This window comes from Protopterus annectens, chromosome 10.part0 (genome assembly GCF_019279795.1).
Source record: "Protopterus annectens isolate FY-2018-M chromosome 10.part0, PAN1.0, whole genome shotgun sequence".
NCBI lineage: Eukaryota > Metazoa > Chordata > Ceratodontiformes > Protopteridae > Protopterus > Protopterus annectens.
Window position 1 is genome coordinate 973,868,500 of NC_056744.1, and position 27,723 is coordinate 973,896,222.

The 27,723-nt window shown below is 37.2% G+C and overlaps 1 protein-coding gene across 2 annotated transcripts in view; it reads left to right on the top strand.

Moving 5' to 3' along the window:
• Positions 1–27,723, top strand: part of KIAA1614 (KIAA1614 ortholog) — an 873,679-nt gene that overhangs the window by 518,791 nt on the left and 327,165 nt on the right. For both annotated transcript variants that reach the window (XM_044085741.1, XM_044085742.1), the window contains exon 6: positions 12,784–12,955. In XM_044085741.1, coding sequence (XP_043941676.1) covers positions 12,784–12,955 — 172 coding nt within the window. The remainder of the gene's footprint in view (positions 1–12,783; positions 12,956–27,723) is intronic.

The window sequence follows — 27,723 nt, forward strand, 5'->3', positions numbered from 1 at the left end:
CCATATCTATTTTGGAATTACTAGTAACCTGTTTATTAATGGAGAGCCATTCATTTCCACCAGGTGAACCCCCTGTGGAAAGGGAAATCCACACATTTAATCCAGGGAGGGAGGAGTGGCCTCTGGCTGCTTGATCCTCTCCTCTTTGGCTGGGCCTCCAACATAGTGAATCCATTAAAATTTGCTGTCTGAGAGTAACAGCTGCAGATGCCAGGACAAGTGTGGCAGTGATTATTATTTGAGTATTCCAGTGGTCTGTTTGTATACTGGCACATTTTAGCTATTCTCTGATGTCAACCTTTAACCATTTATACATATTTTACTCTGCAGTTTTGTGTCTTGGAGTCGTGTAGGAGAAATTACTCACATTACCGTAACTTATTTATACATGCAGTACCAATAACTCTGTCTCTGAATTGCTCCTGTTTATCAGTGTTATGTCTGTGTAACTCACTGCCATAGTCAGTACCAAACACAATTTCTTCATAAATAACCTTTCTGTTACACAGACAAACATTTATAGTGAGTACATGTTTTCTGAACCGCATCCATACTTTTTTCACAGCAGAATGAGATGCTTGTTTACTTCTGACTTGTCTAAATTTGGTTATTTTTCCTTAATATTTAGTGCCTTTCTTCAGAAAGAAAGTAAGTAAATGATAAAAGAAATAATATCTTCACATTAGTATTTACTTAATGTATGTGGCTCCCCAAACTGTCTAGTACATTCATTCATTCATCTCCAAATTAGCAGCACAGAGATGAGTTGTAATTCTGAGCTTTACTTAGCAAATACATTCAACTTATTCTTAAAAAAATGCACTGTTTTTCAATATCTCGTCTCCTGAAAAGTCAAGCTGCTGATATGGCCTCTATCACTCCCCCAAGTTGTGATGTAGTGGTCATATCAGAGGAGTTTTGCATTAAAGCACTACTGTTCCCATGTATGTGCTGGCAAGGTGCAAAGAGATGGGTGAACAATGACACCATGCAAAGACTTGTCACAATGCTTCCACAAGTGATGCTACCCCTATAACCCCCCTTAAAGGCAGATGTCCTGTCTATCTCTGGTTGCCAGCAAGGATTGCAGATGAAGTGCATATCTCAGGACACATTCCTCCAATCCTTCTCTTAGGAGAGGTGAACGGGCTTCTCTTTTTTGCTCCCCTTCCTCAGCTGACTCGTCCAGCACTTGGTTTACTAATTGAATTAGCGCTGACTGGGTGATGATTTGGGCTTCATCTCTGAAGATTATGGAGACAGCATTAAAAAAAAACCTTTACATTCTCTTAGAAGAAAGGTCTTATGACAAGAAATGTTTACAGAAATGTATTATATGTATTTTAAATTTTAGTAAGATACAAAATACTTTGTATTATTTTAACAAGTTTATTTGTTAATCATACTTTAATTTGCAATATCAGTTCATATGTACTAATGATAACTATTTTCAAAAACATTTCTGTTGTTATATTCATACATTATACATTTTTGTTATAACTTCAGTACTAATCTTTATGTCAAGTCTTCTTATTTTTTAGTACTTACAATCCCTCTCATATCACACATCTTCCTGACTACCCTTTTGCAGGGTATTGATCCCAAGTTTAATGCCATTTAATTTTATGCACTTTACATCCTCCCTCCTTTAAAGATCCCATCTCCATTCCTTTAGTTTCTTTTACATTGCTCTGTACATCCTCTAAACTTTGCTTAGCCTTTGAGTTCCATTTCTTGTTATTGTTTTTTTGAATAATAAAAACATTAAACTTAGTAAGGTTTTACTATGTCTTGACACTTCTAACTGCAAGTACCAGCTCAAAAAAAATCAAAAACCTCAAAAGCCACGCTGGTACGGTGGTAGCGTTGTTACCTCACAGCAAGAGGTTCTCCCATTCGATTCTTGGCTGGGCTTGGGAGTGCCTTCTGTGTGGAGTCTGCATGTCCTTCCCATGGTTGGGTAGCGTTCAAAAGACATGCGTGCGTAAATTGGCGTGCCTTTTTTGAAGGTTGTGCGTCGAGCTGGCACCTCAGCGTTTCATAAAAAATCTACTGCCAATCATTAGTGGACCGGAGTTCCGCTGTGGCAACCCCTTTCTGGAAAAAGCCGAAAAGACAAACAACAACTTAGTTAGTGTAGTCCCCCCCCCCCCCCCCCGACACAGTATTTATATTGAAGCATTTTGTAAGGAGTCTTTAAAGTCAGTCAACTGATTCCCAAAATACATACTCCCACTTTCATCTCTCTTCCCCTTTTCATCTCCAGCACCTTCTCCCACTTGTGGAAGGATCGTTTGAAGAATACTTCGTGTATAAAAATATCTTCAATAATATTTCCATGCAAATATCCTGAACTGTCTGAACTTCGTTGCATATTTAGGTATCCTTTAAACCTCGTACCATTTTTCCTTTATAACTTGCTTATCTGTTTTCTTCTCCCAGTCCATGATGAATTCCCCTAAGTATTTCTTATAGTTATCATATAAAATCATATATGCCCTGCTTGTTATCCCTTCTTTGATGACAACCTCTGTTTGTGATTCTACTAGAAACTCCACCGTGGCTGGTCTTTCATTTATTATTCCTCTTTCCCACCCTATTTATCTATACTCTGCTTTCAATCCCTGATATGGGAGATAATCCCTAACCTGCAAGTCAAATACTTGAGTCCTTCCACTTTATTACTCTTCCCTTCTGATGTATCTCTTCCCAGTAACTTTGTTCCTTAGCTAATTTCCTCCATTTATTTCCAGTCACCTCCTGGTTAATTTGTGCAACCTTACTGCTGTATAACCCTACTTGAAGAATCTCCTTCTTTCAATCCTGCACTGCTTTAGTATGTATAAAATTTTCTTCCACTTTATAATTGTGCTATTTTATATGGTTATCACTATTTACTTTACTGGCTTGCATCCAAAATACTAATCTCTCTTTATCCTACATACCTCCCTCTTGTACCACCATCACCTGTTTCCACTTCAAGCTATGTCCCTCAGCTTGTGTTATATATGCAAACTTCATTTGTGTGTCCTTAAATACCCACTGAGATCCAGTAGCCCAAATACCTCTTGCTCCATAAAGACAATCAGGTTATCCCATTTAACTGTTACCCTTTTCTCTTCCAAAATAAACAATTTCAGTTCCTTACTGTAATCCACAACTTCTCATCTGGCTGGTAAAAATATGCCAGGTATACATATGCTACCAAAGGAAATGTAAGCACTTTTGCTGCCTGTATCTTAATATCCAAATGCATAATGTATAGGTACAAAATTTACTGCAATTGCATTAGTTTTGTCCTCATTTATTTTGTATCCTAGAAAATGATGAATCTGCTTTCAAAACATTCGACAACTCTGAGATATCCCATTTTGCATCTGCCAAAGACAATATAATATCTGCAAACAAGGCTATTTTCTCTTGATGACAACACTAGAGCCCCATATTTTTCTTGCTAAAGGCTCCAATATATAAGGCAAATACTAGAGCAAAAGAGGACATTTCTGCCTGTTTCCTCTGCTTAAACTCAGTTTGTCTGATAGCACCCCTTGCATCTTTACTCTTGCCTCTGATTCTTCATGTATTCTCTTTTTTTATTTTTTAACATCCTTTTTACACATCTTTATTAAGACTTCTCTTGTGCCACATGAATGTGTACCTCGACAGGCAGTGGTTCAAATCTGGCAATGTATAAGAACTCAGGTTCCTATCATGTAGTCGAACTTTTACAAGTTCGAACCACATATGGTTGAGACCATACGTTCGAATTTGTAAAAGTTCGAACATTTGAATGGAAATCTCCATAAGCGTCGGTTTCCATTCACTTCAATGTGGTGCGATCTCGGAGATGGTATATTTAAGTAGCAGGGGGTGTGGGAGGTGCAGGGGTGCTTGCCCCCTGCTTACACCAAGTTATTGTTTTGTCCATTGTGTAGTTATTTTTTTACATGGTCGAAGTTCTGTAACTTCGAACATAATGGTTCGACCATTAGGTGTTTGATGTTACGGAACTTTGACTATGTAATATAGACCATAAGAACTCTATGCGTCTAAGATAATAGTCTCAAACAACAATACAACTCCAATGTCAAAAAGCAGTTTTTACCAAGATTCTCCTGTCACCACGGTATCAGTTTTTCTTGTTGTTCTAAGATAATAGTAACAGACAAGACTGCCTTTATCAACAGATGGTGATATGGCTGACTCACACTTTTGCAAACAGCAATATGACTAAATTTTTGCCCTCCAAACCCTTAGGATACTGCTTCTTGTGAGAATTTGATCACAGAAGCCCTGTACGATGACTTTTAGGGCTGCACAGAGACACCTATGCCTAACTGGAATAAACACAAGACAAACTCAGAAAACAAGCCATACCAACCAAAAGGCATAGAATGATACTCACTGACTGACCATCATAATACTAAGAGGGTGTGATTTTTAAACAGAATCAGTGTACGCCTAATTAACACTGGGGCTGAGGGGATAAATAGTAAAGGAGGGGAGAACGAATGTTACATTTACTTAAATGGCAAATGCCACAGTAATGGTGTTCTCGCTGGCAATAAAAATATAATATAACAATATAATATAATATAATATAATATAATGTAATGTAATGTAATATAGTAATTGTGTAGTTGAGGTATCAAGTGTCATCCTAGGACTTATGTAGCCACAGAGTTAGTGGGCAGTGATGTTTTAAACCAGTCAACATCACAGCTACTTAGGAGATGGAAAACTGATTGCTGACCCAACATTTAGCACCCAATTGCTATCCTGTTTTTGGGGGCTGTTATAGAATCTTATCACTAGCACACCATTAAATAAAATAAAAGCCAGACTCTGAAAGGATAACATGCTGAGAGTGAAACACTGGTTGCTGCAACAGTGAAAGAGAATGTAGCAAGATACTCTGTGTATGCAAATCCTCAATGAGTGTGACTAGGATACTGAAGGAGGCTCAGAGATACTCTGAGTATACTCATCTCCACTGATGTGAGTAGAATACTGGAGGAGGCTCAGAGATGCTCTGAGTATACATATCCCCACTGGTATGAGTAGGTTATCAGAGAAGGTTCAGAGATGCTCTGAGTATACACACCCCCACTGGTATGAGTAGGGTATCAGAGGAGGCTCAGAGATGCTCTGAGTACACCCATCCCAATGGTATGGGTAGGGTATCAGAGGAGGCTGAAAGAGGCTCTGAGTAAACTCACCCCCACTGGTATGAGTAGGGTATCAGAGGAAGCTCAGAGATACTCTGTGTATACACATCCCCACTGGTATAAGTAGGGTATCAGAGGAGGTTCAGAGGTGCTCTGAGTATACACCCCCCACTGGTATGAGTAGGGTATCAGAGGAGGCTCAGAGATACTCTGTGTATACACATCCCTACTGGTATAAGTAGGGTATCAGAGAAGGTTCAGAGGTGCTCTGAGTATACACACCCCCACTGGTATGAGTAGGGTATCAGAGGAGGCTCAGAGATGCTCTGAGTACACCCATCCCCAATGGTATGGGTAGGGTATCGGAGGAGGCTGAAAGAGGCTCTGAGTAAACACATCCCCACTGGTATGGGTAAGGTATTGAAGGAACCTCAGGGATGCTCTGAGTATGAGTAGGGTATCGAAGGAGGTTCAGTAATGCTCTGAGTAAACACATTCCCACTGGTATGACTAGTGTATTAGAGAAACCTAAGATCACTACTTGTGTCATGGCAATTTGGGGTACCAAGGGCTGCCAGGCTAAGGAGGGTACTGCAACTGTTGCTGTTTACATGATAGAAGTCATGGGGTTCAGTTACTAATGAAACAGGTGAGAGGTTGGAGCAAATGTGTGGTAAATGGAATGGCCTGGAGTGATGTCAGACTCCGAAGGACACAACTGCTGATGGCGGGTCTGCATATTGGCTCTTCTAGAAAACTGTGCCATATTTTTCACCAGCAGTACTAATTTAATATTTATATACCTTCAATAACTCCATATTCTTACATGTGATTTACTTAGCCCTACTCTAGTGTCGCCTTTGGAGGCAGAGACAGGGGGGTTTTTGGGAAGTGCTGTTCACCATGACATCCCTCATACCTGGCCCAACCATGGAGTTACACCAGAGACTTACACCAGTGAAACTTGGAGTTAGACTTACACCAGGGAAAGATGTTCATGATCCTTCAGACATTAACAATTCAGAATGAAAAATGATTGCATGTCCCTATGAAGAGAGAGCCTCATGAGCAAAAGAGTGTGAGGTGATACACTTTTAGATTAACTTTTAGATTTGGAATGGGGATCTTCATAAAAATGCAGAAAATTAGTTAGAGATGTCTTCTGGGGTGAGGGAAAAATGAACAGAGTGATTGTCAGTAGCATTAAGAATAACAACATAGTCTAATGAACAGTTTCTTGAATGCAAAATATACAGAATTAGTAGTATTTCAGTCATTTTTTCATTCCACTGTTTGAAAACTGATAAAAAAATTATGTATTATCACAACCAGATTTGGAGCAGGAGAATTGGCTCACTTCCAAGCCTTTCTCCTTCAGAAATATGCTGTTAAAGTTGCTTGGGAAGTGTGTTACTGAAGTGTCTTTCATTACAGTGACTTTTACTTGAACAATTTTAGCTGTATGGGGAAATGAAAGACCAAACAGTTCACCGCTTGCAAACCAGTCGATAATATGTAAGGAGCGAGAGCTGTTGACAGTTGTCCAGTTTCTAAGACCAATGTTTAAAATACATCAGCCCCTATTTTGGGGGCCTTTGAGACACTATTATTTTACACTTTGGAATGATTCCTTCTGCTAACAAATTGAGAGGTATGCGAACCAATACCTGCAGTTGTTAGGAGGTGTGGATGGCAGGTTGAATGCTGCCCACATGTTATATGGTTGTGGGTAATACCGCTACCATTACAGTCAATCCTGTTATGGTGCCTTGCTTGCTGATGCAGGTATTTGGTTGTGTTTGTTTGGTTTTATCTGTTTATCTGGGGAGAGCAGAGCAGTTAACAGTCAAAACAACTTGCACTGCAGGTTACGTCTGGCAATGTCTGTTTCTTTTCACAATATTTAAAGGGAGATGCATCCAAAAACTTTCGACCACACAGTTCACGTCAACACAATGCGGGTTGACTTGTTTGTTCGGGAATTCTGACAGTTTGGGCTCCAGGTGGTGGTAATACGCAAAGTCACATATTTTATTCTTTACATCACCCAAAACAGTCAGTTGCTTATGCTTCAGTCCAAATTAATGAGAAACTTTTCTTCAAAACTGCAGAAAGTACAGATGTGTACCTACCATAAACGTAGATGTTCGAGTGTATTCACTGTTGCAGTCATTACTCTTGGGTTATCCTGCTTGCAGGCTACCCGCAGTCGGCCTGAATTCCAAAGTCTTGGTCCGGCGTCGGTTGCTGTCGCCTCTTCCCTGATGTCGGACCAAGACTTTGGAATTCAGGCCAACTGCGGGTAGCCTGCCAGCAGAATAACCCAAGAGTAATGACTGCAACAGTGAAACACGATGAACATCTGACAAGAGCTGTCACTACTTATGTATTATCGAGTGGTTTGGAATTTGGTTGCATTATTACATAATGTATTATATTTCTGTAAATGTTTTAATTGTTCTGTATAAATCTTTGTTATTCTTTTGTAACATATAATATGTAACTTGCAATATTTGGAGCTTTTCTCCCTGGGCCTCCACTGAAAATGGGCTCTTTATGGCCCAGTAGACTTCCCCGGTCATAAAACTTAAATAAATAATACACAAGTACCGAAAATTCTAATTTCTTTCACTTTTCTGTTCTATTTTTTTTTTTTTAAACAGACAGTAGCAACCTTCAGACGAAAATGGGTATCATGGCATTTGATGCATATCGTTAACATAGCACATCTACAAAACTGATTTTTATATATATATATATATATATATATATATATATATATATATGTGTGTGTGTGTGTGTGTGTGTGTGTGTGTGTGTGTGTATATATATATATATATATATATATATATATATATATATATATATATATATATATATATATATATATATATATATATATATATAAGGTTTACCATTAAAATGTCGCCGTGCAATTGCATGGCTATGAAGTATTCGAACAACAGATGTTTGAATACTTCATATGTTTGCAGGTTACATGAGCAAATGTCTAATTTGTGAATGGACTATGCATTCGCAAATATAACGTTCATTCATGTAAAGGGATCGTGGTACAGTGCGCTTAGGGAAATACATCCCTTTCCTCACTGTGGTGCGATCTCGGAGTCAGAATATTAAGATGGGGGGTGTGGGAAGTGCAGACCCCACAGGGGGGTGCAGGGGGGCCCCCTGCATAAACAGGATGTTAAGTGTAGGGATTAGGGAGTTACAGTAAGGGTGGCATTGTTGTTAATGCTGTAAAATGTTGTTGTCAGCATTGTCAGCATTAACAGCTGTTTTTCAACAATAGGGCCATTAGGTTAGCTGTAGTTTTGGTAAAACACTTCAGTTATTGAACCGTTTTTATTTTTATTTTCAATGTAATGATAGTAAATCATATATATATATATATATATATATATATATATATATATATATATATATATTAACATTTTGAATTTTAGTTTACTAGATTTCTTTGACTGAAAACTGGAAAACCAAAACTGCTCACACAAACTGGAGCTTCACCCCCCCCCAACAACTTCTCCTAACTTTCATTTAAGAGCTCCACATTTGTAGCACTTTCAAATAGGTTAGATAAACATAGGAGAGGTTGAGGAAACACTCAGTTTTCTTCTATATTTCTTTCGGACACAGTTTTGGAATCTATAATTTATTCTCTTGCTTTTGATGTCAAATATCATTTGGCTAATTTGTCTTCAGTCACGTTATAAAAATATATTGAAAACTACAGATCTGCACATTTTGATGTCACTTATAAATAACTTTATATCAGTAATTCATGGGAGACTTGTAACTTTTTATGTGATAGACTTTTCTGCAACTACTTGTAGCTTCCACTTCTGTTGCCACTTATTAATCTGAGTTCATGAAAAATGAGTTGTCACATTGTTATGTCTTGTGATTCCCTTATTGTACGTAGACATTTATACAAGTACACCTCCCCCCCATTCAAGGCCATCCTTACTAGTTAGATTGGACAACTCTATAGAGTTATTCCAAGTTCAGATTACTGTGGGTGACTCCCATTCAAGTCATAGCTAGTCATAGATCCCCCTCCATGGATCATCATGTGCACGAGGTCTACTTACCCAAACTGGAGTCAGTCCAAATATTGCCAAGCACTCTGGTCATGGGCAATTTCAATTATCACACCATCAACTGGGAAACCTACTCTAATCCTAACTCACTAGCGCAAAAATTCTTTGCATTTGTTAACTCAAATACCATGGAACAAATTGTTCAAACCTCAACAAGAGGAACAAACATACTAGATCTGGTCCTCACTAACATGACAAACAGATGCACCAGTGCAACTGTTGGACCATCATTAGTCAGATCTGGCCACAAATCGGTCAGCTTCGAACTGTGACTAACACCAGAAATCACAAAGGGCAAAGTCAGACTAAAAAATTCACCAACGCAAACTATACTGTCTTAGGGGAAGGTATAAATGCATTCCAAGCCTCACCCCCAGCTGGAAGTGGTAACTACATCAAAGCTTACACTAAAGCCTTGTACAATCACTTGTATAAGTGTATAAACTCAGCTATTCCAGACAGAATCAAAGCCAGAGCCCCAAATAAAATCAGGCCACCCTAGTGGGGATCCAGCATCAACAAACTTTACAACAAATGCAAAAAGTTGCTGTCTAAGAAAACTAAGGCAAAGCCCCAACAATGGAAAGCACCCTCCTCTGCCTAAACAGGTAAATAAGACAACATGTCAAATCCTCTAAGGGTAACTTTGAGAAAAAAATTAGCAATCATAGCCAAGGATAACCGTAAAGCCTTTTACAGCTATGTAAGTGGCTTAAAAGGTAGGACCCAAGCATGTGCCAAACTAGTGACTAACGGTATCACACACACATTGATCCCGCAGAGATAGCAAACCTGCTAGCAGACAGATTTGGTGAAAATTTCACTCCCTTATCCCCTCCAAACTTATCCCAAACTTTGCCCCCAACGTCCCCCCCACCCTACATGTCCGAAGAGCAGATCATTAAAACCTTATCTAAAGCAAAAAACGCACTCTCTGTGAGATCAAATGGCATCCGAGGCTGTTTTCTAAACAAACTTAAACATGAACTAGCATCATCATTAAGTACCCTATTCAATCACAGCCTAACCACAGGCTTTGTTCCTGCAGAATGGAGAACAGCAACAGTTATTCCCCTCCACAAGGTGGCTTAGCAACATATTCAGGAAATTATAGATCCATAAGTCTGACCAGCCTCATCTGTAAAGCCATGGGACATATAATCATGGACCTCATAAATAAAGACAAAGGTGACCGCCAAACCCTGGATCCAACCCAATTTGGCTTCATCAGCATCAGATCCTGCCTGTTAAACCTGGTGGATTTCTTCTAAAATATGACCAGGACCATTGACGAGGGCAAATCTGTGTATGCAGCATACCTCATCTTGGCAAGGGCCTTTGACAGAATGCCATACTCAGGCATTACTGATAAACTTAGCAAACTGAATGTAAACCCTTTTGATGTAAGATAGGTTGCCAACTGGGTCACAAAACGGTTACACACTATCAAAGTGGGTGACATCTCATCAACAGACCTTTCACTAGCAGGGTGCCACAAGGGTCAGTGCCAGGCCCCCTACTGTTTGGTATGTATTTGGTATGTACTTTTCAGAAGTTCAGGCTGACCAAGTTTGTGGATTACTGCAAATTGGGTGCAATTACTGAATACACAAATGATTTCAGTATACTTCAAGAGGGTCTTAAGCAGACCAACGACTGGGGTTTTAGACACGTTCTCAAACTGAATGCAAAAATAATGCATTGTCATTCCTTCTGGTAAAACAATGTTCTTTCACACTATCAAATTATAAACAATACCCTATGTACCTATGAAGTGGTAAGAGATCTGTGATCACAAGTATACTGCGACCTTAACTTTGACCACCATGTGTCTACTGTAGTAAGGAAGGCTTTGTACGTAGCACACTTGATTAGCAAAGGCATCACCTCTAGAGCAAAGGAGGTTATAACCCCTCTATACTCGTCAATAATCAGGCCCATGATTGAGTATAATGCCCCTTTCAGCATGTACCATACAAAGAAACTGCAGTAATTGGAGAGACCTCAGAGGAACTCCAGCACATGCCTTACACAGACCGACTAAAGTCCCTGTTACTGTACTCTGTATTGTATAAACTTCTTATGGGAGACTTTTGCTTGCCTTACAGAGCAACCTCAAACTCAAACCTAATGAATGTGCTGCACAACTGTAAATCAAACGGTACTAGAGCTACCCATTCTAGGGACCTAAATATAGCCTGTGACTTGAATAGGATGTGCTGGTTGGACAGATTTGTCTCCCAGCGACTGATGTGTCTTTGGAATAGGCTGCCAATTCATGTGAAGCAGAGCACCTCTATGACCCTGTTGAAAAGGAACTTGTATGAGTGGATGCAACAATATAAATTCTTATCGAGGATAGTGCCCACAACCCTCCTGGACATGGCGAGTCATTACTAAATACAATCCTGGGTATTGATTAGAGATTATATGGTATTACATTGGGATGAAATGAAATGACCTCAGAGTTGATAGCCTACTAACATCCTATGATCATATTATTTTAATCCAATTTGAAAGTAGTGGTGGTGCAACAGGTAGCGCACTTGCCTGTAGTACAGAAGGCTATGGGTTCAATTCCCTCAATGAGAGATGGAGTGTTGACACTGCAGTGCAGCATTGGGGGGGGGGGGTTACTGGACTCCTGCGTGTTGCCCTTTTGCTGAGATGTTAAAGCTAGGTCCCATCTCCTTGAGATAGTGATAGCTTAGCTAGATGTGAAAGATACCATGGCACCTATCAAAAAAAGTAGGTGAACTTCCCTGATGCCCTGACCAGATTTCCACTAGTAGTATAAATACTACCTTGGGTCTCGAATAAAAAGAGGCCAATAACCTAGTGGGACTAACCCGGTCAACAAAGAATAAGTAAATAAATAAAAAATACAGTTATTTTCCCATGAAGTTAGCTTTTTCATGTGAACCTCAGAAATCGAATACTATGTAAAGGAGTTTGAGGTAAAGTCCCTTCCACCATCAGAGGTGCCATGCAGTTTAACTCCCTGCAATTGCACACTTTTTTTGTGTCTTAACTATTTTTAATTTAACTTGTTTCCACTTAATACCTTTCAGTCATTCATGTTTTCAGTAAAATAATTGTAGTGAATTGGTTTTCATAAATACTGCTGGAGCCAGATGAGCTAAAACAGAATGCCATACTACTACTTCCCCTTATTACTGAACTCCTTGTAAAATAACCATTTTGTGTCAAAGTAACACAATAAATGTCTTGGTTTCAAAATCCCATACCGTAACACTGTCTTGTCTTTTGATATTTATCTTTGAAGTTAACGTTATATGCTTAACATTTTCAGTGAAGTGTGTCTGCATGTTTTCCTCTTCAGACATCAGATAATGTATTGTTGTTTGATCCAAATGATATTAAGTAAGTATGAGGTAAAGTAGCAGTAATAATAATGATGCTTTATTTTTTATAACATGTTTTACGTTTTACATACATGTATAATTCTTTTCTTTTTTTCTTTTTTGCGATAGTTAATTCCTCAAGATTTCATTCACAGCACTTTGCTAAAACTATTGAGTCCCCTGACATTGGGTCCTTGAACCTACCGAGTCATGGTTCACAGGAGCTTTCCTACAGCCAAGAATCTATAGTTGAAACATTCATAAAAAATCAAGAGATTACCAGAAGAAGCTCTCCATCCAGGTAAGTTCTTTGTTGTATTTTTGTATTTTTCTCATATAGCTCTTCTCACTGACTTTCTGGGTGTCACACCCATCAGTAAAATTATGGGAACAACCATGCAGCCATCTCCATCTGATCTTGTGTTATGGCAACACCAATGCTCTCTAATTTTTATTTCTATGTCAGCACCACCAGTCCCTTACTCTGTGTTATTTTGTCAGTGCCAGTACCTTCTGACTTTGTGTTATAACAGTGCCAACACACTGCCCTTATGGTATTTCCAGCACCTTCATACCTTGTGTTATTATGGCAAGGCCAACAATCTTGACCTTTTATTGTTATGGCATTGCTGACACCCTTGAACTTGTATTATTGTTATGGCACTGCCAACACATTTTGGCCATTTATTGTTATGGCTTTGCTGACGCCCTTGAACATTTGTATTATTATGGAACTGCTAATACATTTTGTTGGTACATTATTATGGCAGTATCAGCTGTCAGTTGCCATGTAATACTTTGGCATTCCCAGATTTCCAGCTTTGTATAATTATGACAGCCAGCACAGCCTTATCTTGTAATATTTCAGCAGTGCCAACATCCCTGTCTTATTATTGCTCTGTTATTCTTTTGTTATGGTGCTTAAGACCATTATGGCAGTATCAGTACCCTATCACCACATGCTATTTTGGAAGCACCATATCTCATTAATTTGCATTATTTGATTGTCAGCACATCTTATCTTGTATTACTGCAGCAATATTTGCAACCCTTAAGCTGTATTAATATGATGCTACCATCATCATTAATACAGCAGTGTCTGCTGCCTGTTATCTTGCTATATTATAGCATTGGGTATGCTTTCTGTTGACTGGCATTTCTAGGCTGACATTAATCTGGTTTATTAATAGGTTATACTTCTTACCTCACAGGTCCAGAGTTTGGGGTTGTAGTCCCAACCACTGGTCACTGTCTGTGCTGAATTTGCATATCCACCCTTTGTCTGTGATGGTTTTCTCTGGGTATTCTGGTTTCTTTCAACTGTAAACTGATGATACACATTGCATTTAAACTTGTTATTGTGGCATAGGTCTTGGCTGGAAAAGATACAACAAAGACTAAGGATCACTTACCCAGTTAATAAACAAGTAAAAAAAAATCTGAAGCCTTCACTGTGTTGTAAATTTCCAGTAACAATATTGCATGTAACAATTCAAACACAATGTTGTAAAGCTGGCAGTTTTCAATGTCTTTATCCTGATTTTTCAGTATGCTCATCTTATGACCCCTTCTCATAGACTTTAGTAGTCGGGAAGCTGGATTCCTGACTGGAAGGTGATGAGACACAGTCACTACATAATTTCAGACCTTCTACACTGACAGTGTTGCTTGATGATGTAGTAATCCATAGATGGTACAGTGAAAATCTTGGGCCAGAATGCTAGAACTAAACATAAACATTTTCACCATTTTAACTTCATGGGGAATGACCATAAAAAACAAAATGCGAACAAGTTAAGTCACAGTTATTGAAAAACAGTTATGAGTACAAATTTAACTTAATTTTGGCAGTGCAGCCTTTTGACTTAGTTTGGAGTGTTGACTCCAGATTATAGATGTAGTAGTTCCTTTACAACACCTCATTCACTGACGATGTCTTTCTCACAATGAATGTGTAAATTTTATGACTTTGTCTGTCTCAAAATAAGTTCAATGAAACATAAAATCATACCATGGCAAGAAGCTTTATTTTACTGACCGCTGTTGTCACAAGACTTCTTCAGAATAAATTAAACTTCAACAAATGTAACCTTAAATGTATTCTAACAACCAATAAAAAACAAGAACCAGTAAAACAATTAAGACAATTAAAGAAAAACTGCATTTTAAGCATTTGTACATTAAAAACTTTACAATTACATTTGTAACATATAAAATATTCCTAAGCATCACTTATTTATTTAACCTTCTTTCTCTTAAAAAACATTTTATATTGACCATGTATCATTTAAACCTGGGCTTTTATCAGCCTGAAATTTAATCGGCCACTCAGCCTCTTTCATCTCAACACTGTTTCTATCAAATTAACATATCCCGGGATTCAATAATGCCTACATTGAGTGTACACCATTCTGAGTGAACAGACTACACAGACATAACACATCTTCTTCCTCCTAATTTTAGTTTTCCTACTGATATTCTTGCAGCTTTAAACACTGTCAGGGATTCATACAGGTTACCACAAAGTATAGACTACATGTACACCTAGTGTAATCTTTCCGAGTGACTGGAAAGCACAGAAAATGGGGTAAGAATATTCTTGAATACATATTGTGTACAGTTAGTGTACACTTAATGTAGGCTTTATTGATTCTGGCCCTATAGTGTATTTTAGTTGTTTTTATTTAGTTAGTTTTGCATTTGGTAAGCAAATGACTCTACTGAGACAGAATTATCTTTTTTTACAGGGATAGTGAGAGACAGCTGTTATCCATATAACGTTCTTGTTAAATATCTTTAAAAATGCACATGGGAGAAAAAAATGAAAACAGAGTAATCACACTTATGTACTCCAATACTCACAGCATACACAAAGTGTAGATGTGTATAACATACAAATTATATGACTAATCCCAGAACAGAGCATATAAACAACCATATTCCAGTACAAGTAAATAGTTGAAGAGTGAAAGATTACTGTCAAGGAACAAGTGATATATCTCTACAGGACAGGTCTTGCTCTTACCTCTCAGTGAAACAGTTGCAGCAGCTATGCTTTTGTATATGAATATTGCAGGTAGGGACTGTTTTTGGGGGGAGAAGGTCAGAGAATATTACAATGTAAGGAATATGAATGCTAATAACTTATTCCCCAGCTGTGGAATGGAATCTAGTGACCTCAAAGAGTTTGTCTGAGAGGTGGCAGGGGCTTGTAAACTCAAAAAATCGATGACAGGTCCTATGTGGTTTCCTTTGGACCTTCCTGTTGTGAATGGCATAAATTAGCTTGTAAATTGGGCTTCCTGAGTTAATTAAGAATACGAGAGAGAGAGAGAGAGAGAGAGAGAGAGAGAGAGAGAAAGATAGATAGATAACTAAGTCTAGAGGCATCCAGTATGAATTTTGGGTCATGGATAAAGGTGTCCATGAAAAATGTCACCTAACTGCTTAACAAAGTTAAACTAATAAGCAAATAAAGGCAGAGTAGTGATATAGCAGTTAGCATTATCACATCACAGTTCTTGGTTTTCTGCTGCGGTTCATTTTTTTTTTTTGCAGAGTCATTATGTCATCATATGGGACCATTTGGATTTTCATTAAGTGCTGTGGCTTCCTCTCATATCCCAGAGACATGCCTTGCATGAATTGGCAGTCCTTCAAACTGTCCATTTGTGTGTGTGTGTGTGTGTGTGTGTGTGTGTGTGTGTGTGTGTGTGTGTGTGTGTGTGTGTGTGTGTGTGTGTGTGTGTGTGTGTGTGTGTGTGTGTGTGTGTGTGTGTGTGTTTTTCTGTGGCTGTGGCCCGTACAAGACAGGCATCTTATCTTGGATTACTTTATCTGCCTTTTGCCCACAAATTACCTTGAGAGGCAATAGGTCCCCATTTTCCAAAACTGGATGAAACAGGTATTAGATAATGAATGAACAACACAGGCAAATAACTAATTCTGACAATACTGAGGTAGAGATTTTCAAGACTGATTTAATAAGTCATTCCTACATTAATACTGATGACATGTACATTAATAAATGGGAAAATGTATAGTATCAGCCCAGACATCATTTTTTCTGTAATGAAATTCAGAGACCTATAAAAAACTGTGATTTCTTACTGGCAGCATTATTGTAGCAGGACAAGCTGTTTGTATTTGTGCAGACCCAGTAGGTATGTTTGAGTACCTTAACTGCAATATCACCAAGCATGTACCAAGCAAATAATGTGTGTGTGTTAGGGATGGCCATTTTTAATAGAAACATGAGATTTTGCAGGACAATCCATACCCTCAGGCAATGAAAGGAACTGGACTTTACTTTTTTTGCCAAAATAAAATCTCATTCGTGTAGAATTTGAGCTGTTTCTGGAGTTTCATATAATAACAAGGGGTTTCAGATACAAAATAATTTTTTATGCAACTATTAGAGGAAACTTAAATATTTTTTAAATCTCAGGACAGTTGCTATTTGTTTGTTTTTTTTTTTTTCACAAGAAACAACTGCCCACATAGGAATTGCCCTGCATAAACATTAATAGGTGGCAACCCTAGTGTATGTGTGGGTGTGGTGGGTAAGGTGTTGTATCATCCTTCATGGAGTTGCATCCAAGTAGAACCTGGGCTACTGTGATACCCTCTAACACCATCCCTTGAAAGATCTAGAGAAATTATGAGGGGAGCTGTGCTAAGGCCAAACCATCAAGATCAATTTGATCCAACTTGTGCAAAAGGATGGGGTAGCTGATGATTCAGAGATTTTGGTACTGTCCTAAGAAATTAGAAATTGTGACATTTGGTGATCTTGATTAATTGTCATTACCGTATTGCCTGTGGTCTTAGTAAATGCAGTCTCAATAACTGGTATCCTATTAAAGGTATCGTGAGTAAACAGCTTACAAGTGAGATGTAGCCATAGTTCCCAATGGTGTCATAATTCTTATATTTGTGAATAAGGACCAGATCTTTCAGTACTCAGAAAGCTGCCGTTAACAAAAGAATATTGATTAGGAGAGGTCTGTCAGTGACTTTTAGTGATGTCCTAAGGTATTTGGGAATGAGGCCATCAGCCATAGGTACACATTTTTGCTAGATAACGTACACTAGATACACCCTCCTGAAACAGAAATAAAGAGGAGGACAGCTATTTCAGCATGCACATTACAGCATGATATGAAAAAGCAGTAAATGTACTACAGAGTAGACATCTAAAAGGTGTAGCAATGTAATGTGTGGACAGGTGTGATTATGCCTAAACATGCCACTAACAAGAGGCCCATAAGAATGATTTTGCCCATTTCTTAAGGCAGTGTTCTCCTTTACTCTTAGAGGAGTTATTGCTCCAGTAGCTTATCTCCCTGTGCATAGGAACATCATCAGAAGCTTGTGAAGCTCTTTAGTTTTGTGAAATGCTTTAGTGCAGGGCTTAGTCATTCACATCCTCACTGTAGGCTGCAATACAGCATGTTGAGTACCTGAAGGAATGACCAGCAGAAAAACTTAAGTGTGCCCAGACAGGACAGGTAATTATATAAAGGGGACAATTGTTTATTTATTTGTATCTATTAACCAGAGTAGAGCACTGATCCACATGGACCTTTTTTCAAACTCAGCCAGCTTGGGATCACTGTCAGGTTAACTGACTGACTCAGTCACAGTTAGGCAAATGAGAAACAAACCCTGGACCCCAGGAAGTGGCTTGTTAATAGCTAATAGCCTTGATCCTCTGGGCTAACTGCCAATCCACTTACCTGATTCCACTAAGAGGTTGTTTTGGGAAGAACTTGATCTCAAGCAAAGAAGATGTAGGGGAAGCCTGGGAGCAGCATTCTAGTTAAGACAAAATACTAAGGAATTACCATTAAGACAGCCAGCTATTATGGTGATGGAAAAATGCATGTGTGGCACCTGGAAAACACACAGTGAGCATGCTGTACAGTAGTATGCAGGTACATTGTTATGTAAGACCCTCAAAACTCTTGGGTGAGGATGGACAGTTTTTGTTAATACTGAACTTTTCCATAAAGAGAAATTCAGACTGAAAAAAGAGATACTGCATATATCCTGGCTCCATGGAAAAGTCAGGGAGCAATCAGAACTCTGTAAAGATTTATTTAACTAATTGGAGTGATGCATTCAGTAGTAAAGCTGCAGAAGGAATGTGGAACGTTTTGAAAGAGAAATTGAATGCAAAAAAAATAAAAAAAGATGTTCAGGATCTAGGCACACAACGTCAGGATATATTTCCATAAGAACAAGATACTTGGTTAAGTTGAGAGACAAAAAAGTATAAGAAATGGAAAAAAAGTCAAAGTATGACTTTGAAAACTGAAGTAAACAACTTGGACAGACAAATTAAACAATAGTGTGATAAAAGATCAAGAAAATTTTGAAGAAAATGTATATAAAGACATTGAGCATAATAAAAAACCATTTTATAAAAGTATAAGATTTGGTTAGAGTAAAGACATACAAATTGCTAAACTATGTATAGATTATAAAATTTATTCTCAGACAAAACAGATTATAGATATATTTACAAAGTCTTACGCAAAGCGGTTTGGCTCCACAAGAGGGTGATAAATTGTCCTAGTGACATCCAGGTGAACCTCAAATACTGAATTCAATTGAGATTATATTGAAAAAGAACTAAACAAACTAGATCCAAACGAATCACATGGGGGAGACTGAATTAGTAAAATTACCTCAGAACACTTCAACATGAAATTACAGTACCATTATTATTAAGAAATATAGACATGGGAAAGAAAGAGAGATTTGATATGGTGCAATATTTATGCAAAGGAGAAAGCCAAATTAATCAATATAAAGAAAGCAGCCCCAAATATATTCAAAGAGAAATACAGGCAAAGGCATCCAGATATGGAAAATTTCACAATAAAAAAATAATATAACAAAGAGGAAATGTAGAAAAGAAGATTAGTAAAGTAGAAGTTAAAAAATAGTAGTTGAAGTTATGAAGTGCCTGTGAAGTGAAGGATTTGGTGTAGAAGGTCTAACACAGGTTACATCACAGCAAGATGGAGTGAGTCCCCAAAGTAAGGAGAAGCAGGAAGATCAGGAGACATCTGAAGAAGAAATATGGACATGGGAAAGAAAAAGAGATGTAATATGGTGTAATATTTAAGCAAAGGAGAAAGCAAAACTAACCAATACAAAAAGAGCAGCACCAAAGATATTTGAAAAGAAATACAGGCAAAGGAATCCGGACATGGAAAACTTTACAATACAAAAAATAAGAAGACAAAGAGGAAAAGTAGAAAAAGAAACTAATAATGAAGAAGTTAAAGAAATAGAAGCTGAGGTTATGGAGTACTTACAAAGTGAAGGATTCAGTGCAGAAAATCTAATTCAGAAAGCACCACAACAGGATAGAGCAATGGATATCCAAATTAAGGGGAAACCAGTGGAACAGGATGCAATTGGTCAGGTGACATATGAAGATATTTTGGATAATAAAATAAAACAATGCTAAAAGGTGCAAAGAACCAAACTGGTCTAGCATAATAAAACTCTTAACTGCCGCTTTCATAACACAACTTCTTCAGAACACACAATCAATAAAACAACTCTGCTATATTTATATTACCCAAAGCTAACAATTAATACATAATTACTTGACATTTAAAAACCAACCTATCACTATTGAAGTAATTAATTTATATTTAGAAAACAAGATTTTTTGATCATTACATTTAATATTGTGAGTTATAAATTCATTATAATTAATTAATATTTAGTAGTTTTTAAAGCTGAACATTTAATACATAAGAATATTTATATTTATATTTATATTTATATGACCTAATATTTGTATTCACTGTATTTAATAGAATAGGATTTTAACAAGAATTAGTTTTAGTCAGATATAAGTGGGACCCTCAAAATGCTATGAAATGCTAGAAAAAGTAAGGATGACAAAAAATATTTAAGAAACTCTTTAGAGATTGTTTTGCTGCTGCTGCTGTATTTTGTATTTTGTATTTTCTGCTTCTGCTATTGTTGTCAATAATAATTATGTACCTTTAAATAATAAGAAACTATGCATTAATGAGACTGCTCTAAATAATTAATTGTATAATTGATTTATTGGAGTGATGAAGTTATAAATTGAATGCACACTGAGCATGACATTGTCTTGATAAAGCCTGGGAGAGCCCGCAGCTTTGACTGAATTTTATGTTTTTTAATTATTTTTCGTGAACATTTACTTGTGGATTTACATCAAATTAAAGCAGAGTTATTTACAAACTATCCGGTTCCTGGTGATATCTTTGGTTTTTGCCTTACTATTGAAGTAAAAAATCATGACTCAATTGTTGTGTTAAAACAAATTGAAACAAATGACAGCTATAATTAGTTGATTATTGAGCCTCCCCTTATACTTCTTCTTATACGTCTTCCTTTAACCTAACTTGCCCTTCAACCCTAAAGGCTGACCATCCCCCTGGGCTAAAAGAACATATAAATATTAAGTGTTTTTTAAAGGAAGAAGTATAAGGGGAGGCTCAATAATCAACTGATTATAACTGTCATTGGTTTCAGTTTGTTTTAACAGAACAACTGAGTCATGTTTTTTTTACTTCAGTAGTGATACGTTGGTTTTTAGATGTCAATTAATTATGTATTCTTAGTTTAGGACACTATATATATATATATATATATATATATATATATATATATAGGTGTGTATATATATATATATATATATATATATATATATATATATATATATATATATATGGATCTACCTTACTTCATCGACAGGGTAATACATCGACAATCATTTCTCCGACAGCAGAATATCGACAAATCATATGTGCGAAAATGCAAATAAGCGACACTCACTTATGCGACTAACTACGAAAGTGCAAATGAGCGACATTCACCTATGAGACTGATTATGCGAATAACTTCCACAACGTTGTACCAGCAACTCAACTGTTATGTTTATTAAACCAAGAATATGATACACATACTTAAACTATGTACTGCAATGAAACACCATTACTGTGATCCAAGCATACTGTACTTCTGTCCAAGATTTCATAATGTCGCTTCCCAACATTCCAAACTGTAATAGTGTAACACGTTACACAAACGCTTATCACATTTTTAACAGTCTGGCAATAGTTTGCACGAACTCTAACTTACTATAAGTGTCCATACTAGCAACAACTGTTTGGAACTGTCTCTGCTTCACTAAATTCTTCCTTCTTTTTGGGGACGACACATAACCAGTAGACATGCGCAGTCGTAACTCATCCACACGATCCTGCTCACGTGTCAATATGTGCAACAGATATCGCAGGTCAGTCCCCCTGTCACCAAGCAGGCACTTTAACCTTCTGTGCCACGCCTCCACTGTGTTTTGAGTGCGTGGTAATGATAACTCATTCAGTTCATAAATATTCCAAAATGATATCGGAAATAACGGTGGGAATCTGATTGTGGACATTGATCTAGTACTAAATTTACATTTTTTCCCATAGACATACCAGTCTGAGAAATACTGAATAACATCTTTCCCCTCTGTTGGAAATGTGGCTTTGATCTCTTCAAACGTCTCCTTCACGTTCTGCTCAGGTAGGAAAGCAAGTGCAACCAAAGACTTGACAGCAAGCTGTAATTCCTGGGAAGTATTGTAGGTAGACGTTAAACCTAGACATTGCACTTTTCTCCATAAGTTCTGTCCAAAATGGAAAAGACAGCCTTTGGAACAGACATCAGAAAAGTTTAGCCTTATACTTTTCAAGATTGCTATCTCGAAGTCACATAAAAGGTACTTTACATTCATTTCATAACCATTTGCCGTTAACAGACAGAATATCCCTTGCCAAAGATAGTTATAGGCTTTGAGTGATTTCCGAGATATCAGCGCATAAACTAAAGGTACAGATCGTGTGTACTTTCCATACTTTATAAGTGCATGTACGCTATACAATTGCCGGATAGTGACACCCTTGCAGAAAAATGTTCCGTCCATGAGCCACATATTAGCTTGGCTTAAGTCATATAAGTTATCTGCCGTGCTAAACACTAATACGTGAGTGTCACTTCCCTTGTCTGCAAATGATTTACTCAGAAATGTACCCTTTTTTAGTTTGAATGTGGTCACATCTACGGTATCCAGTGTTAATGTAAACTTTTTATTCAGTCCACACCTCCGACGTCTAACACGATTCACCTGCTGCAGCAGGGCTGCTCTTTGTGGGAGACAATGAATGGTGTTTAGGGAACTTGACGCTAAAGCATCATCAACAACGAGAGCTGGAGTATCTCTGCTGATAGCAGCCCGTAATTTTAAATTACTGCAAACAATATAACGCTCCAATTCACCTGGATCTGCAGGATGAGAATGCGCAATTGACCTTTCAAGCCGGTCACCTTCGGGTAGGCAAACGGTCACAGCTCTACCCTTACAGGTCTCACTCATTTTGAATTTACAACACCAGTACTTTCTATTGTCTCGTGCCCGCTCAAGGTAATACAAGTAGTTGTCCACAATCAGCATGGATTTACCCTTTTGAGAGTCTACACTTTGATAAATGTCTCCTACTACTCCCGGAACGCTTAATTCAGCACCTTCCATATTTCACTCGGCAGTAACAGAAGACCAACAGTGTTACATATATATACTAATTGCTTATCTAGTCATTAACAGGCGTATTTTACACTTTAACTGGCGTATTTCACACTTTAAGAACTTGTCTGTTTCTAATTTGTAGTAGTTAAACAGTGTCGACATTATGGCTTGTCGCTAACTTAAACTTTCGGTTATGTGAAGTGTCAGTGTTCTCGTGTCGGCAAACTGGCTGTCGATGTATTACCCTGTCGATGTAGTAAGGTAGATCCATATATATATATATATATATATATATATATATATATATATATATATATGGGTCTACCTGATTATGCCGAAAGTGGAAAACACCGACAACGAGATAACCGACACCGGAAGATCAACAATGGAGAAGACCGACAGTTGAAAAGCCCAATGCTGAGAACATCGACACGATAAGGTACGTGTGCGATAGGGACGGACGTTAGGGTCAGGGTGCGGGTAAGGTAAGTGTGCGATAGTGTGGGACGTTAGGGTTTGGGTCAGGTAAGTGTGCGATAGTGATGGACTTTAGGGTTAGGGGTGGATTAAGTGAGTTAGGGTTAGGGTGCGGGTAAGGTAAGTGTGCGATAGTGACGGACTTTAGGGTTAGGGGTGGATTAAGTGAGTTAGGGTTAGGGTGCGTGTAAGGTAAGTGTGCAATAGTGATGGACTTTAGGGTTAGGGGCGGATTAAGTGAGTTAGGGTTAGGGTGCGGGTAAGGTAAGTGTACGATAGTGGTAGAACTTAGAGTTAGGGTTTGGGTTAAGGTTAGTGCATAGATAGTTGTGCATGTAAGGTTTAGGATAGGTTTGTAAGGTTTTTGGTCTGCTTGTGTTGTGTGTGTGTTTTTCGGATAAGGTCTGCGTTTTGTTGATTGTTGGGATTGTGGTTTGTCGGGCATGTGAAGTTTTGTGATTTTGAACTGTCGGTGTTATCAGGTAGACCCATATATATATTTAATAATGTATGGTATATACAGGTTAATATCTTGAAGTACAATATATATACAATTTGATTATGTGGCGGAGATATTTGGACGACTGTTGGGTAGTGTGGGGTGGTAATGATGAACAATGGCAGCTGTTTGTACAATATCTAAATAGCAACAGGTATGACATCAAGTTTATAGGAGGAATACCCATCCAGGAGGTCCAATTTTTGGACGTAAACATTATTAAGGGAGAGTCTGGTTTGGTGTATACTGACCTCTATAGAAAACCATATTCTAAGAATGGATTTCTTTATGCTAATAGCTGCCATCCACCCCACACTATCCAAAATATACCAAAGTCCCAATTTCTAAGGGTGAGGAAGATTTGCTCTTCAGAAAGTCGATATCAATGTCAAGCAGTAGAATTTAAACAACGGTTTCACAATAGGGGATATGGCAACAGACAGATACAACAGGCCTATAATGAGGCATCCTCCATGGATAGGACTCAGTTACTAGTGGATAGGCAGTCAATATGTAAGGTTTATAACAACATATGGAAGTAATACTTTCCATATTCGATACATATTGTCTCAGCATTGGCATATATTAACATCAGATGGGTTCTTCAGTAGATATGTAGACAAGGAATGTCATTATGCATATAGGAGAGGCAAAATGCTTACAACATAAATTATTATTATTACACACACACAACATTTTTGTATATATAGGATGGACATGGTGAATATTACCAATATAAGATTAGAGAGAGACATATTATTGAGACAGAGAAAAGAAAAAGGGATAGTACAATTGGGGGCATGTTTAAGCCAGGACTAAAAATGACCATTGGTGATTAACAAGTAGGGTATGATGGATTTGGATCTTTTAGATATGTAGATACATATCAATGGATTAGTACATGTATATATACAAGTATGTGAATATCTTACACAAGATAATTTTGTGTATATATATATTTGAATCTAATGGTAAGGTATAATATTAGTGGCATATTTTGGATATGTTTAGAAGTTGTTAGTGTTTTAGGCTTAATAGTTTAGTTATTTTTAGAAATAGCACTCATTATTAGGTTACACAAATACATAAAATAGCTCAACTTAAATAGATAAAGTGGTTTAAACATTATATATATATATATATATATATATATATATATATATATATATGTGTGTGTGTGTGTGTGTGTGTGTGTGTGTGTGTGTTTGTGTGTTTGTATATATATATATATATATATATATATATATGTATATCTATATATCTATATATATCTATATATATAGCAAAGTTGTTTTATTGATTTTGTGTTTTGAAGAAGTTGTATTACGAAAGTGGCAATTAAAAGTTTTATTACGCTAGATCAGTTTGGTTCTTTGCACTTTTTGGCTTTGTTTTATTTGTTTTTTTTAGTGCTAAAACATCAGCTTGATTGATTTTTTTTGTTTGTTTTATTGAAGATATTTTGGAGCCTTCTACAGGAAACCAGTATAAATGTTCACTTGAAGTTGGACAGCAAGGGATGGAACAGGAAACTGTGGAAACTCTGATGCAGTAAATGTTGAGGACTGATAGGGCCAGCGAGTACCCTTATGACAGAGCAATGGATGGCATAGGATGAAACTGAAGAGAATGTGCCACTGGAAGATGCTATAGAACTTTCTATAGTATACCTACAGGAAATGGAAAACAAAAAATGTGCCTTCAGTTTAGAAAAAAATGAGCTAAGAGAAGTGTTGCTTGATTTAATACAGATAGACATATTAAGATGAATGAAAGAAATAGACTGCAGAAGGTCAATAAAACCCAAAAAGTCAGAACTTTGATAAAACAAATGAAAACAGTAATTAGGACTGTCCCTAGAGATCCTTGCAATATAACAGGAGTAAACAGGATATATTACTGTGCAGCTAAATTAATAATTGATAAATTTCTAAGACAAGAACACAGGGTAGTGAGGGAGAGAAAGGGGAGAAATCGAATACCATCATGAAAGTATCGAACAGAAAAAAACTATAAAGCAACTAAGACAAGAAGTGTCACTGTTAGAAGAATATAGAAGAGAGAATAAATCAACAAAAATACTAAGAAAGATAAACATAATAAAAACAATGCGCAGTATTAGAACAGACCAGGATCTATCATGTACTATCACAAATAAGCTAAAAATCTCAGCACAGGCAGAAAAAACGTGGAAGATGCACAGATAAATATAAAGGAAAAGTACAAAATAAGCAATTTATTGATGACTCAAAAAAGTTTTACAGAGAGTTGGGAAACGAGATAAAAGGAATTGAAAGACCACCAAAAAAGAAGAAATAGATACATTTTGGAGAAGTTATCTATGAAGATCCTGTGGCACATAAAGATGTTAAATGGGTAGAAGAAGTAAAAGAAAGAACAAGAAGTTTAAAGGTACAGGATATGAAATGGGATGAAGAAACAGCTAGAGAGATTGAAACAAAGTTAAGAAAAGCCTCTAATTGGAAAATCACAGGCCCAGATGCAGTACCTAACGTATGGTTCAAAGTTAGATATGAGTAAGAACTATTTATATGCACACCCTGAACAGACACCACACTGGCTGACAACAGGCAAAACAATGCTCTTACTTAACAGTGAACATGCAAGCTACCCTAAAAATTTATAGACCAATAACTTGCCTTCCAATGACGTATAAACTATACACAAGAATTGAAGCCGACAGAGTTTATAGTCATTTAGAAGAAAAGTCAATTATGGCAGTAGAACAAAAGGGCAGTAAAAGAAAGTTATATGGAATAAAGGATCATTTGTTGTTTAATAAAGTCATAGTGGAGAACTGTAAAAAGGAGAAGAATTTAAGTATGTCATGGATTGACTATAAGAAAGCATTTTATAGTATCCCACATTCATGGATAAAAGAATGCTTAAAAATGTATAAGATACATCCTACACTGAAGGAATACGTTAGAGTGACCATGAAACAGTGGCAGATGACTTTGTAATTAAGCCATGATAAAGGACTATTTATTATCTCTGCCACTGTTGCTGTTTTGCCTTGCCCTTAACCCATTAAGCTGTCTACTTAACAACTTAGGCCATGGCTATAATTTGACACCTAGAAAACAACAAAGTGTAAAGACTTCTCATTTTCTCTTTGATGATTTAAAACTGTAGAGCTCATCAGATGAGGAACTGAAAGCACAATTGCAAGTTGTTAAAACTTTGTCAGATGATATAAGAATGTCATTTGGTCTTGATAAATGTGCAAAAGCAACCTTTAAAGCAGGAAAACTATAGCACCAGGAAAACATCAGTTTGGGAGAAGAATGTGATATAAAAGGTCTTGAGCAAGAGGGAGTGTATAAATATTTGGGAACTGATGAAGGATCAACAATAAAACATGAACAAATGCGAATAAAACTTAGTAAGGAATACTTTAGAAGACTTAAATTAATCCTGAAAACAGCATTGACATCTAGGAACAAAATCCAAGCTATAAACCAATTTGCTCTTCCTG